This window comes from Artemia franciscana, chromosome 4, assembly GCF_032884065.1.
Source record: "Artemia franciscana chromosome 4, ASM3288406v1, whole genome shotgun sequence".
NCBI lineage: Eukaryota > Metazoa > Arthropoda > Branchiopoda > Anostraca > Artemiidae > Artemia > Artemia franciscana.
In genome coordinates this window covers 13177888-13191664 of record NC_088866.1, presented here as the reverse complement: position 1 = coordinate 13191664, position 13777 = coordinate 13177888, and the positions used below count along the sequence as shown (strand labels likewise).

The 13777-nt window shown below is 35.0% G+C and overlaps 2 protein-coding genes across 3 annotated transcripts in view; one reads left to right on the top strand and one right to left on the bottom strand.

The window, feature by feature from the left end:
- The first annotated feature begins 329 nt into the window (after positions 1-329).
- Positions 330-13777, top strand: part of LOC136026017 (exocyst complex component 7-like) — a 56628-nt gene continuing 43180 nt past the window's right edge. The window contains exons 1-2 of one of the 2 annotated variants that reach the window (XM_065702168.1): positions 330-356; positions 12510-12687. In XM_065702168.1, coding sequence (XP_065558240.1) covers positions 12525-12687 — 163 coding nt within the window. In that variant the 5' untranslated portion in view covers positions 330-356; positions 12510-12524. Of the gene's footprint in view, positions 357-2883; positions 2978-12509; positions 12688-13777 lie in introns of those variants that run through there. The other variant, XM_065702167.1, reaches the window with a different exon arrangement.
- Positions 9059-9436, bottom strand: LOC136025703 (uncharacterized). Its single transcript, XM_065701683.1, has one exon. The coding sequence runs from the start codon at positions 9434-9436 to the stop codon at positions 9059-9061; it is 378 nt and encodes a 125-aa protein (XP_065557755.1).

Below are 13777 nucleotides of genomic sequence, written 5' to 3'. Positions count from 1 at the left end.
AACCCTGAAACACAATTAGTCGAATGTATCAGACAGATTTTTGAAACCTGAACAACTTAATCTAACCTCATTGGTAGGATATACTAGTAGCTAACCAGTGGGAAAATTGCGGTTCCTTCATTATGCCCTGGGTGCCTCTGGAGGCTCAGATGGATCTAAGAGATTTAATTATGTAAATGAGTATGATATGACGTAATTCAATATGCTATAGCAAGTTAGGGTAATCATATTTAACCTAAATCAAGGGACCATTTTCATAGTCATTTGACTGTTTTGTCGTAATTTTGTGCTGCGACCAAATGCAGTTTGAACAGTAAATTATAGGGTATTGCGCGAATAATTTAAAAATTGAAAAGGTGTCTTTAAGTTTATATTTATTCTAGTTTTACTTGATCTTTGAAAAAGATTAAAATTGTAAAAAGTAAGTTTTGAGGACTGTGTAAAATGGACAATATAGGGGGACCATCAAGGCCAACACCAACCCATATTTTGGTTTCAGCAATTGCCTACTGGTGAGTGGACTTTTCACAGTCCAGAACATTTCCAAACCCAGCCAGTGCAAATATGGCATGATTCTACAAATGGATGCAATCAGTTTCCATTCACTGGCTCCCCCAATCAGTAACATCAAACAATCACAAGCCCAGGTCAGAGTCAAGCAATAAAATACTGTAATCAAACAGGTACAAGTCAATGGATAAATACAAACAAAGAGAATAAGACAGTACAATTGGAAGATTAAAGAGAAACAGCCAAGGAACATATCCAGCTGTCAGTGCAAAATAGATGTGAAGCTTTAAGTGATGAAGTAAGAAATGAGAGTGACAATGAAAGCTATTTCAGTGAAGCAGTTTTGGTAAAATTCTAGTTAAGTGACTTCTTGCTATGTCAGAAAGGGGTTGGGTTAGGAAAATGAATCTTTCAGGGATGTGTCTACAATCTAAAGTATGTCCCAGGAAGGTATTTGAAGTACCTATCTCAGTAAAATTGGTGCAAACAGTATTAATGGCTTTCATATAAAGTGAATATATCACTTGATGGCTTTTTTAAGGCTGTTTACAAATATAATAGTTGCTTCTACCACAAATTCAGATTTAAGCACTTTTTACCTCTTAGAAATGACCTAAATATGGGGTATAAAAAATCTGTAATAGTTTAGAAACAAATTTGGGCTATATATTTGCACATCAGGGGGGTGCAGGTAAAGCATAGCATATATTAAATATGTATACTAACCATTGCTGTATTTATTTTTTTTTTTTATGTGTTTGTGCACATTGAATTTTAAATCACCAGTGCAACAGCACAAACACATAAAAAAATACAGCAATGGTTAGTTTACATATTTAATATATGCTATGCTTTACCATCACCCCCCTGATGTACAAATATATAGCCCAAATTTGTTTCTAAACTATTACAGATTTGTAGTGACCCCTTATATAGGTCATTTTTAAGAGGTCAAGAGGTCAAAATGTGCTTAAATCTGAATTTGCTGTAGAAGTGATTATTATATTTGTAAAGAGCATACAAAAAGGCATTGAGTGATATATTCACTTTATATGAAAGCCAGTAATACTGTTTGCACCAATTTTACCCCTATCTCCACTCCTTCTCCCTCTAGAGGGCCCTGACCTTTGATGACCTTTTAAAATATATAGGTAAATTCATAGCAAACAGTATTACTGACTTTTGTATAAAGTGAATATACCACTTAATGCCTTTTTTTAAGCTCTTTACAAATATGATAATTGCTTCTACCAGAAATTCAGATTTAAGCACTTTTTGACCTCTTAAAAATGACCTAAATATGGGGTATAAAAAAGGCTTAAAACATTGGTCTCAAACTTTATAACATTGGACTCAAACTTACTGTTTCATTATAAATCTATTTTTTAATGTTGTATTATCCACAAGCACTGATTTTCCACTATTAAATTGGATAAATAAATTTTTGTCAATGTTATGGCATTTTCTTCTTCCTTGTCACCAAAATTTCAATTAAAGCATGTATTTTTGTTTTTTTTTACAAAATAAAAGGATATTTGAAATCACAAATCTGTAATAGTTTAGAAATAAATTTGGGCTATATATTTGCACATCAGGGGCATGGGGGTAAAGCATAGCATATATAGTTAAATTTACAGCAAACAGTATAACTGCCATTTGTAATAGCCAGCTTTCATATTTTGACCAAAAACAAAATTTATTTATCCAATTTAATTGTGGAAAATCACTGCTTATGGATAATATAACATTAAAAAAATGGATTTATAATGAAATGGTAAGTTTGAGTCCAATTTTTTAAAGTCTGAGACCAATATTTTAAGCCTTTTTTATACCCCATATTTAGGTCATTTTTAAGAGGTCACAAAGTGCTTAAATCTGAATTTCTGGTAGAAGTGATTATTACATTTGTAAAGAGCATAAAAAAAGGCATTGAGTGGTATATTCACTTTATACAAAAGCCAGTAATACTGTTTGCTATGAATTAACCAATATATGTTTTGTAAAACTGAAACCTTGCAAGATAGACCTTCTGCTTAAATGAAGTACAACAAAATTATTTTCAGTTTTGCAACTTTGCTCAATCCTAATTTATAAGGTTTTAGAGATATGCAAATAAATTTCCTAAATTTTGGAAAAAGAACATTGGTATGGCTCAAAATTTCACTCAAATAACAGGAATTGTATTTTCAGAACTAAAGGCAGAGAAAAGCAACTAGTAACTGAAAATTAAGGTAAAATGATGTTTTGTCAAATTTTCAATAGGTATAGACCTGTCAGGTAGGCCAATTTCAGGGCCCTGCAGAGGGAGAAGCAGTGGAGGTGGGTAGTTTAAAATATCTTCCTGGGATATACTTTAGCCTGTAGACCCATCTCCAAAAGTTTCATTTTCCTAACCTAACCCCATTCTGAGATAGCAAGAATTCACTTAACTAGACTTTTACTGCAGTTTCCTGCAGAGAGGTAGAAGGTAAGCAAAGCATTAGTAACAACATAAACAATGAAAGAAGAAGAGAAAGAAATGTTAGAATTTTGTCCTCAGCAGTGCCAAACACCCTTGAAATCCCTAAGAGACATGAAAGTTAACCTGGAAACAAAAAAACAGAAAACTCTTTCCAATGACTGTAGCTATTAATGCAAGCATAGAATACCACTGCAGTGTAAATATAATCCCCACAGAACACAACAAGCAGTTCCCTGACCACAGCACAATTATCAAAAACTTGATGAATATACTAAAAGAAAACAAGTTTGAATATGACTTGGTAAAGAACAGTGAACTAGTAATAGCATATGCTCAAAATGAAAAGTCCAAAGAATTATTGTTGAAGACTACAAAACTAGGAAGCATAAGGGTAATGGTTGAAATAAGAAAAAAGTTAGTCTGTGGTGTCATAAAAGGCATGAATTTAAAACTGACAGAAACTTATATAAAGGAATGCTTAGACATAGAATTAAAAATTCACCTGATAAAAAGACAAACTTTTTAACAAAGAAACTAGAAAAACAGAAGACAGCAAAGCTGTGTTAATCACTTTTTTAAAAGACACCTTGCCTTCTCATAATTGGTTTGCAGGAAGACCTAAAAAAGCTGCTCAATATAACAGACCAATCATTCAGTGCAATAACTGCCAAAGATTTGGCCACATCAAAACAGTTAGCAGATCACCAAAACCATTTTGCCTTAGATATGGAAAATCTCACCAATCTAAAGACTGTCCATTAAAAACTGAGCCAGTGGAAACAAGAAATACAAAATACCACTGTGTAAACTGCAATGGTAACCATACAACTCAATTCACTACTTGCCCACAAAGAAGACAAAACAAGATTATCACAGGGAATGTAGAAACCCAAATGTAGTAAAAGAGCTGTATCAGCATATGAATCTTATTCACAAGCTGTAAACAAACAACTTTCAAAAACCAGTCAATTTTATCTAAACAAAGAAGAATTCCCTCTAATATCAAGAGACCAAGAATTAGAAAAATCAAAGTGCTGTTAAAAACAATGGTGAAAAAGATAATAAAAGAAATTGCCAAAAACCCAAGAATATTTTACATAAGCTCAATTCTGGTTGAAGAAAAAATCAATAGTTTATGCAAGGTTATCAAACAAATCACAAATAATAAAATAGGCCCAAGAGAAATCAATGAACCAGAATTAGACAGAACATTCAAAGTTACAAATGAAAGCATACTTGACCAACTGATATGTTAGTTGTCTCATGGAACTTTCAATCAGTAACAAGCACAGAAACAGAGATGTTAATAACACTTTGCAGTTGATTATAAAGTAGACATAATGTGCCTACAAGAAACATGGCTAGTCCCATATAAAAGATTTAAACTAACAGGATTTAATATCATAAGACAGGATGAAATCGGAGGCAGTGGAGGAAGCACTCTAATAGGCATAAATAAAAAGTACGAATTCAAGATTTTAAATATAGAGACATCACAAAATACAAATTACCAAATGATAGAAGCAGTAGGATGTACAGTATGTCTGAAAAATTGTTAAAAACTCAACACCATCAATATTTACAACCCAAAAGGGGAAAATAAGAAAATTGGCAAGGTTATTGAGGAAATGGTAAAAACAATCCCAACCTGTGAAAAATACATAATACTTGGAGACCTATATGCACACAACAATATTTGGTATGATTGTGGTATCTCAAATAGTGCTGGAGATTCAGTGGAAGTTTTACTACAAGACAACTTAGATGCATGTCTAATCACACTGAAGAACCTGAAAACATGTCATTGCAAAAGAACAAACATATACACTACAATAGATCTATCAATTAAAACAGCTAATATAGCTTCAAAATGGACAATCTGGTCAGCAAGTGAAATCACTTTGTTGAGTGATCACCAACCAGTAATGCATGAAATAAGAGATCAACCCACAAAGTGTGAAAATGAGAGCTGCAGAAAACAAATAAACATCAAACTAGGGAAATGGGACAAACACCAACAAATATTAGAATTGCAAGATCTGGAAAATAGCTTTGTAAGTTTAAACAATATGAAGAAACAATTAAAGCATTCTAAAACAGCTTGATACAAGCAGCATAGTTAGCTATAAAAAATAAAACAGAAACACACACAAAACACAAACACACCCCCTGGTGGGACAATGTTTGCAAAGAAGCAAACAGCAAAAGACGATATGAAGTAATGAAGAATTATCTAAAATTACAGAAAACCACAGCCATATTCAAAAAATATCAAAGGAAGAAAAATGTAAAAGCTAGAAGCAATACCTCGAAAAACTTGGTTTTATACACTCCTGAACAAAGATCTTTATGTTTTTTAAGAAAATGAATGGCTTTTATAATGAACAACCCCAAGTAAACATGCCCGTTCAATCAGATGGAAAAGAAATTCTAGATAATCAGGAAACAGCCAATGAAGGGCAAGATATCTCAAATCAATTATAGACAAAGAAGAAATAAACCAGTGAGCTGTAAGAAAAGCCCTCAGCCAATGAAGGGCAAGATATCTCAAATCAATTATAGACAAAGAAGAAATAAACCAGTGAGCTGTAAGAAAAGCCCTCTGGAAAATAAAAAGAGTTAGAGACACATCTACTGATGCACCCTATAATCAACCTTTAATTATAAATAAGTTAGAAACAACAACTAAAAACTTACCACTAACAGCACCAGGCAATTATAGAATATATCCTGATCATTTTAAAAAATTTCCTTCAAAATGGATAAAAATGCTACTTCAAATAATTAACAAGTGCTGGGAATCAGGGGAATTCCCAAAAATATGGAAAAAGAGAGTAGCAATCATGTTACCCAAGCCCCATAAAGATCCAACGAAACTAGAAAATCATAGATATATAACCTGTAATGGGGGAGCTTTATGAAAGATTAATAAAAAATAGAATAAACTGGATTGTGGAAACCTAACAATTTCTACCTCCATTCCAATGTGGATTTCGCAAAGGTTTAATTACCACTGACAATCTTGCATTGCTCCAACAAGATGCCCTATATTCCCTGCAGAACCACAAGATCATGATAACAGTCTTCATGAACATTAGGTCAGCATTTGATGTTGTATCCCATAAACAGATTTTGGATGGACTGATTAGCCTGGGAATAAAGGGTCTCCTAATATCAGTCTGCCATGAATATCTAAGAGAAAGAACTGTCCAAGTTAAATAAGGAAATTGCCTTTCCCATATTTATGTAAAATCAAAATGAGGAGTCCCACAGGGCTCAGCACTGGGACCAGGTTTCTACAATATAAGTCAATACAACAGCCCACTGAGTGATGATGTGGCCACTGTTGTGGCCTGATATTTGCCTAGCTTTAGTTGCAGCTATTGCAGCAACCATGATTTGCATTTTTTCTAGGTGGCAGCTGTTACCACCATCATGATGAGAAAAGACCCTTGACCCAAAAAAATAAATCTTTAGTCATTAGCCTCTTGTGAAGGAAACATGCTTAACAAATAAAGGCTTTACCTTAAATCGCATTTACAGCAAGATAAGGTGGACTGCATCTCATGTAGAACATCTCACTGTTGAATTGATTGAGGTGACACAATTGGTGGGTGTGCTTTGGTGTGGTATCCCACTGGTACTTCCTTTCCGCATTACTCCACTCCAAATCAACTGCATTTTTGAAGGAATTAATCGATTCACCAGTGACAGTCTCATTGGAAAGACTGTTCCAAGTTGGGACAGCACATAGTGAGAAAAAGTTTGTCCTCTCTCTATGTCTGGACAGCTCCTGTTGCAGGGTGGAAACAAAGTATTGGTTTTGTGACTTACTCTCTTTTCACAACCCTTTTCCCTGATTTTCGAAGTAACCATAGAGCATCCAGTGACTCTGCATACATCAATAAATGGAAAGAAAAAATTAGCTTTCATTTGCTATATCAATACATCTCCAAGCTCAGTTAGATTGTTCTTAAAGTTTGTTAGAAAAACATGACTTACCCACAGCAGAAGGATTTTATTTTTATTGCATAAATTTCTATTAAGTATTCCTCTTCTTGTTGGTGATCCATCTTTACCAGCAAACGCTTATACCAACCAGTATTCATTACAGATGTCTTGGACACAAAATTCATTGTGTATCATTTACAGAGAAAAGTTTATTCTGGGTGTGGTGAAGTTGGCACCATGACTTACACTCGCGTTTTTGGTGCTGTGAAAAAAAATATTTAAATGGTTGGCTTATTTTATTAACTGAGATTATAAAAAGTAGGGACGAAAACTAAAGGAGTACTTATCACTTTCTTTCAAGCATCACAAGTGATTTGAAAAGGAAACCTGTAACTGAAAGACTTGCCATCAATAACAGGACTGGGCAGAATCTGGACCACTCTAGAAAGTTCAATTTCATCACAGTCACTGGCATGAAACTTGAAGCAGCACAGAGAAGCACCAGCAAACGCTTATACCAACCAGTATTCATTACAGATGTCTTGGACACAAAATTCATTGTGTATCATTTACAGAGAAAAGTTTATTCTGGGTGTGGTGAAGTTGGCACCATGACTTACACTCGCGTTTTTGGTGCTGTGAAAAAAACATTTAAATGGTTGGCTTATTTTATTAACTGAGATTATAAAAAGTAGGGACGAAAACTAAAGGAGTACTTATCACTTTCTTTCAAGCATCACAAGTGATTTGAAATGGAAACATGTAACTGAAAGACTTGCCATCAATAATAGGACTGGGCAGAATCTGGACCACTCTAGAAAGTTCAATTTCATCACAGTCACTGGCATGAAACTTGAAACAGCACAGAGAAGCACCAGCCTTTCTGAGGAACATCACTTCAACAGAATGTGGACGAAGTGTATCAATCAGTCCAACATAAACTTTTTCACACATACTTCCTCTTTTCCCTTTCACCTCATAAGCAACTGTGGTGGACATTCCCACCATTAAATGCTTGTCCTGAATTCCACTAGTTGATGCTTTGAGGGGAGTTTCATTGTCATCCTTCTCTTCATTGGTATTTGTGATTTTGGGTTCGCTTGGACCTCAACTGCCGTCTCCAATGGTTCAGTATCATAAACTGTATGGAAGTGCCCATCTGATGAGATGGATGAGAAGACGGAATGAAATGTCAAAATGAATCTTGTGCGTTTTGAAAATTGTCTGTTTCCTCATATGGACCAGCATGAGGATTCAAGAGACACATGCCAAGATTGACCCATCTTAGACTTCTTTTACTATTCTGAGCTCAAAGTGCTGGCAATGCGCGTTATAGAGATGGAGGGAAATTGTTTTGAGGTGTTCTTTGAGGCACATAAGAACTTCTTTAGCAGAGCCTTTCTTTAGCCAGATCTTTCTCTAACATAGAATATAAGTGAAGTGTGCTTTCTCCTCACTCGTGACTTGTGACGCGTGACAAAACGTGACTTACACTCGACACTTCGAGTGTAAGTCACGTTTTTTCACCCTGTGGTAATCAACCTCTCACACGGAAACCGCTGGTCTTACTGACAGTCTCGTCGTATATTCTAGATCGTGGAGGGATGCGTCAGAGCCCGGCAGGTTGGGACTCGATTCTGCTTTAATCTGTGTTGTGGGTGAAAACATTACGTGCTCAAACGTGACTTATCCTTGCAGTAAAAAACGGGTAGCTTGAGATGAGTAGTCAAAAGTTTGTTTCATTAGGTGGCAATTGTTGCAAGAACAACAGTTAAGTCTTATCTAATGATGTCAAAAAGATGTCATTTTTTGACAAAAATGACATCTCTTCTGTGCTGCTGGTAAACCAATGTGGGTATCTTCAGGCAACACCGACGTTCAGGGTAGGGAAGCTGTTGGTGTGGGGCACAAAACTTAGTTGTTCTTCTCTGTATGCTCTCTAGGGCTGCCATGTCTCCCTTGCATTGAGGGTTTGTAATGGGGAAGCCAAACTGCAAATTTGGTCTTACAAGAGTATTTTATAATTTCCTTATTATCAGAAAATGGCGCAATGATATGGTTCGTTTAATTAGTCTCAGGGCTCTGTTGGCCCTAGCAACTTTTTGCATAGTGTGCTCATGGAACTTAAACTTCCTGTCAACGATCACCCCTATCTTGTTCACTCTCAATAGCCTCAACTGGGATACGAGTGCCAGATTTATCCAGCATAGAGTGTGAAATCTGATTGTTGTGGGGATCCATGTGGAGGACTTTGCACTTTGATGGGTTGAATTCCATCATCCAAGTTGAAGCCCATAAGGAGGGCCCATTCAAGTCATTTTGCATGGTTTGATCAGCAATTCCATTTAGTTTGCTATCATCATCGTAGAGAGTGATGGGGTTTTGTGGAACATTCTCAAAATCATTAATATATTTAGAGAAGATGACGGGTCCAAGGATGCTTCCCTGGGGTACCCTGCTTATAACTGCTGCAGACTCTGAAAATACAGGGTCTCCATCGTCAGAGTAGACCATTAATTTTTGAATTCGGCCAATCAGAAACGATCTTATCCACTCCACAGTGTCAGCATGAACTCCATATTCATGGAGCTTGTGTAAAAGATATTCGTGGACAATTTTATTGAAGGCCTTGGCTTGGTCAAGTAACAGGACGTCAATGCTTTATGTTCCTCAATTAGTTTAGTGACGATATCATAAGACTGGATCAGATTCGTCTCAATGGACTGATTCCTTCTGAAACCATGTTGAGACTTCAAGAGTAAGCCATTTTTTCAAGATGTTTAATAAAAGCATCATTGAAAATATTTTTGAGCAGTTTAGAAATGACTGATGTGAGACTAATAGGCCAATAATTTTCAGGGTTATTGTCATCTCCCTTCTTGAAAATTGAAACTATATTGGCCGATTCCCATCAACTAGTACGACCATCATCCTTATGGACATCTGAAAAATGTCAGCCAGTGGTATGACAACAAGAGCTGCAGCTTCTTTCAGCAAACGTGGATGAAGGCCATCGGAGCCCCAGGCCTTGTTCAGATCTAACTTATTCAGGTGCTTGAGAACATCGTCCACATCAATCACAACACATGGCATTTCGTGGACATAGTTCCTTTCTGGGAAAGGGGGAGGTGAAGATACTGGAACTGAATGAGAGAAATTAGTGGCAAATGTGGCATTTAAACAATTTGCGATGTATGCAAGGGAATCAAGCACAGTAGCATCAGGACGTACAAGCTGGCATATTCAGCGTCTATTAGGATTAGCACTGGAAACATACTTCAAAACTTTTTGGGGTTTGTTTTTGCACTAAGTGCTATGTTTACTTCTTAATAACTTATGACTTTACGTGTGAGATTTCTCAGATTGTTACAGCATTTCTTGAAATCAGCAAGATGATTCTTGCTGATCAAGCAAGATGATTCTTGCAAGATGATCCTGTTTTGATTTCTTGTATTTCCTCCATGCCTTATTCTTACTCTTAATGCCTTACCTTACCTCTAGTGAGAAATGGCAATGTTTTCGTTTTCTCTGTGTATGTTATGGAAGTAAATTGCTTCTCAACTACAAGCAAGCTTTGCAATGTTTGATTTATAAGGAATCATCTGTATGACTTTTTGTTGTTTTCTGTATACAGAAGTGAGGCAGCATGTTGTCTTCTGCATGAAACTTTAGTCCATCACATACATGTAAAGAGACAATCAAAAAAGTTATCTTTATGACTTTATTTAGTCTCCTCGATAGTATCATCTGCAAGAGTATCTTTTCATTCTTTATGAGAAAAAAAGATTACATTGTCCTATGTTTGACTTTGTACTGTATTCTATACAGTACGGGGGAACATTTAGAAAAGTTGTCTATTGCCATATGTAGGCAACCAAGACTCTCACCAATTTTCATTTTTCACATTTAATATGTAGGTTATTATACTTTTAGGTAATTGCCTAATCACCATCTCCACAGTTAAATAACTACACAGTTTCTTTTACACCACTTGGAAATTTCATTTTTTCACTGTTACATTTGTTTTAATTTGTATCTAAATGTAAATTCATCAATTTGGATATTTGAATCATGTACATTGCTCACTATTTTAATTGCATCAAGAGTTAATAGTGGGCCCTAATCACAGATGCACATTTTAGCTTGAGCCTATTCTTAGAAACTACTGCCCAATCTTTCACACATGTTCTTCAAACTGGAACAGAGCATCTCAATCACATACAGATCAAATCACAGACAGGTCTTGTGGTGAAAATCAGTTATATTTGAATACGCTAGTCTATAAGGGCATCTTTTGTCTAGCTTTGTTGTTGAAAAAGAAGTTTTTCCAGATTTTAGTCAACCAATACCTGCCATTTAAAACTATCTAGATCATGTCTAAGGCAAGGAACTCACTATCCATGTTTAGGAATGATATATGTTACTTACATTGTTTATCCGAAATTAGGCGCTGTTCAGGTACTGTGGGTTTTATCCTACAATATAAGCTACCTTTACCCTCTATCTAGTGCTTGGCACTTCTGCTGCAATTCTCCTTCCATGAAGGAACCAGCTGTAGCCCCCATTAAGGGGACTAGGAGGCATTTGTGATTGTCCTTCAAAATGCTCCTCCCAAACATATTTTGAAGGAGCATTATAAGAATATTCTAGTCATATAATATTCTTTTCTTATTTCTGCCCAATAATAAACCTCAAGTTAGTCAAATGATGTACCACTCAATATGCTTTTTACATTCATTTTGAATATACCATAAGCTATTCTTGCAAATACATCCCAGCCTCCCCTAATCAGACCCTGGTTGTATCAAAGACATTGTTGATTGAGTTTTTTTTTTCAATTGGCTTTGTTTTTCATTGTGAACTATCTAGTCAGTAAGAAATAAGCAAAAAAAAAAAATTTAACTAATAACATCAGCAAAGCTTTGCATAAACTGGAGAGAACTCTGAATATCCAATAAATAAAAACTTCTGAATATAATGAAGTAAAATTTGTTAGGATAATGCTTAGTTCAGAACAGAACACAGCATCCATAGTTATCAATCAAACTAAGGTATGTATGAGATTGCATTCGGGGAAAAAGATATTTATACTTTGAATAAACATAATGTGACTTAAGGGTACTGACATTCTTGAAAATATATTGTTTCAATATAAAGACTAGTGTCCACCAACTGAATATCCTCGTCAAACCAACTACCAGAACTCCCCCTCTCCCCCGCAAAATAAATTTAAAGATTTGGGTATTTATAAGGAATACAAAGAAAACTAAATTGCATAAACTAGATATATTTAGATATAAAACTAGATATATGGAAACTAGATTGTTGTAATAGAGGAGCACATTACTAGGGTTATATGGGGGAAGGGTGCTTTGTCAGAGTAGCAATTATTATATTGGAAAGATGAATGGAAACAGGTATCTAATATTACTACTTTTATTTTATAAGATTGTTTCCTTTAGAAGAGCCCCTTCCCTTCAGAGTTACTAATTTATTAAACTTCGGAATAAATTGTAAGCAATGGGCTTTTTTTTACCTTAGAAAGTTAAAGTTAATGTTCGTTAAGTTTTTCATGATATTCTTCTAGATAGAGGCTATTGAAATGTCAGCTTCAGCCTTTGTCAATGAAGCAATTAAGAAAAACATGGACCTCAGCTCAAAAATTGAATCTGCTATGGATTCTTTTGGGAAAGCACTTGATGGATTAGAGTCAATAGTTATGCCTGTTTTCCATGAAGCAGAATCTCTACAAAGGAGAAAAGAAAGTATGTACCTTTTCTCTTTTGTTAGTTACTATTAATGAAGCAAATAGAAAAGAACAAAGGTGATTTCAGTCTCTTTTCAAAAGTAAAACAGTTAAAGGAGAAGAAACTGCTGTAAGTTTTTAAGTGTATAGTTTTTTTTTATTAGTTCTGGGAATTGATCCACAAACTAAGAAAGAAAACAAGACATGGCACCCAATAAAGGCACTAAGAAATGGTAAAACTAAAGCTATACTGTCCAGTTCTGCTTACAAATAATAAGTCAGCTTAAGAATATTCCTATTTCTGTAAAATGAAGGTTTCAGATTGTAACCGAATATTTGGCAAACTGAGTTGTAATTGAAGGGTTTTGGTGACTTTTGGCCACGATTATCGCTTTTGGGAAGGATTTTTTTTTATATGATTTAGCAGATACGAAGCAATTTGCATGTAAATTTGTACATATTGTCTTTGCAAGCTTAAAATTCATAGTAAAAATGGGCCCATACCGTAAATAGACTGGTATTTTGTTTAATAAGTTGTGCACTGCCAATATTGCAACACTCTTAACTTGTCTATAGGTCCAACCCGTCCCCCCTGAAAGAAAAATTCCATCTTAATACATAGATATTATTTTTGTAGCTTTGAAAATTTTTCTTATTCTGTGAGAAGGGTTGTTAGAACATCCTTATGGCTAAGCCCCAATCTTACTCACTTTTGGACACATAATTTCAAGTAATAAAGTCTTCCGTTCAATCTCTTTTTAGGATGCTTTCTTTTTCAACAAAAAAAGTTTAGGACCTATGAAAGCAGTTATTAGGCCTACACTTTTTTCCTAAAAGAAGTAACACAAATTAGTAGAGTTATAATTCAAGTTTGAAAGTATTCTGGTCAATAAATTGAGATTTGGTTTATAATTTGAATTGGACACTAATCATGCTGCAATCTTAATTTCGAACCCAATTTGGCTCCTTCAAGTACCCACAAATATATGATGTCTTGAGAAAGTATATCATAATTAATTTTTAGCTGTTGCAGATAAAATTTTTAGCTGTTGCAGATGCTGCAGATAAACATGCTCTGTGTTATTTTGTTTCTGGTGCTACCTTTACAA

Coding starts and splice junctions, on each gene's coding strand:
- LOC136025703 (XM_065701683.1), bottom strand. CDS start 9,436: ATGGTCTACTCTGACGATGGAGACCCTGTATTTTCAGAGTCTGCAGCA.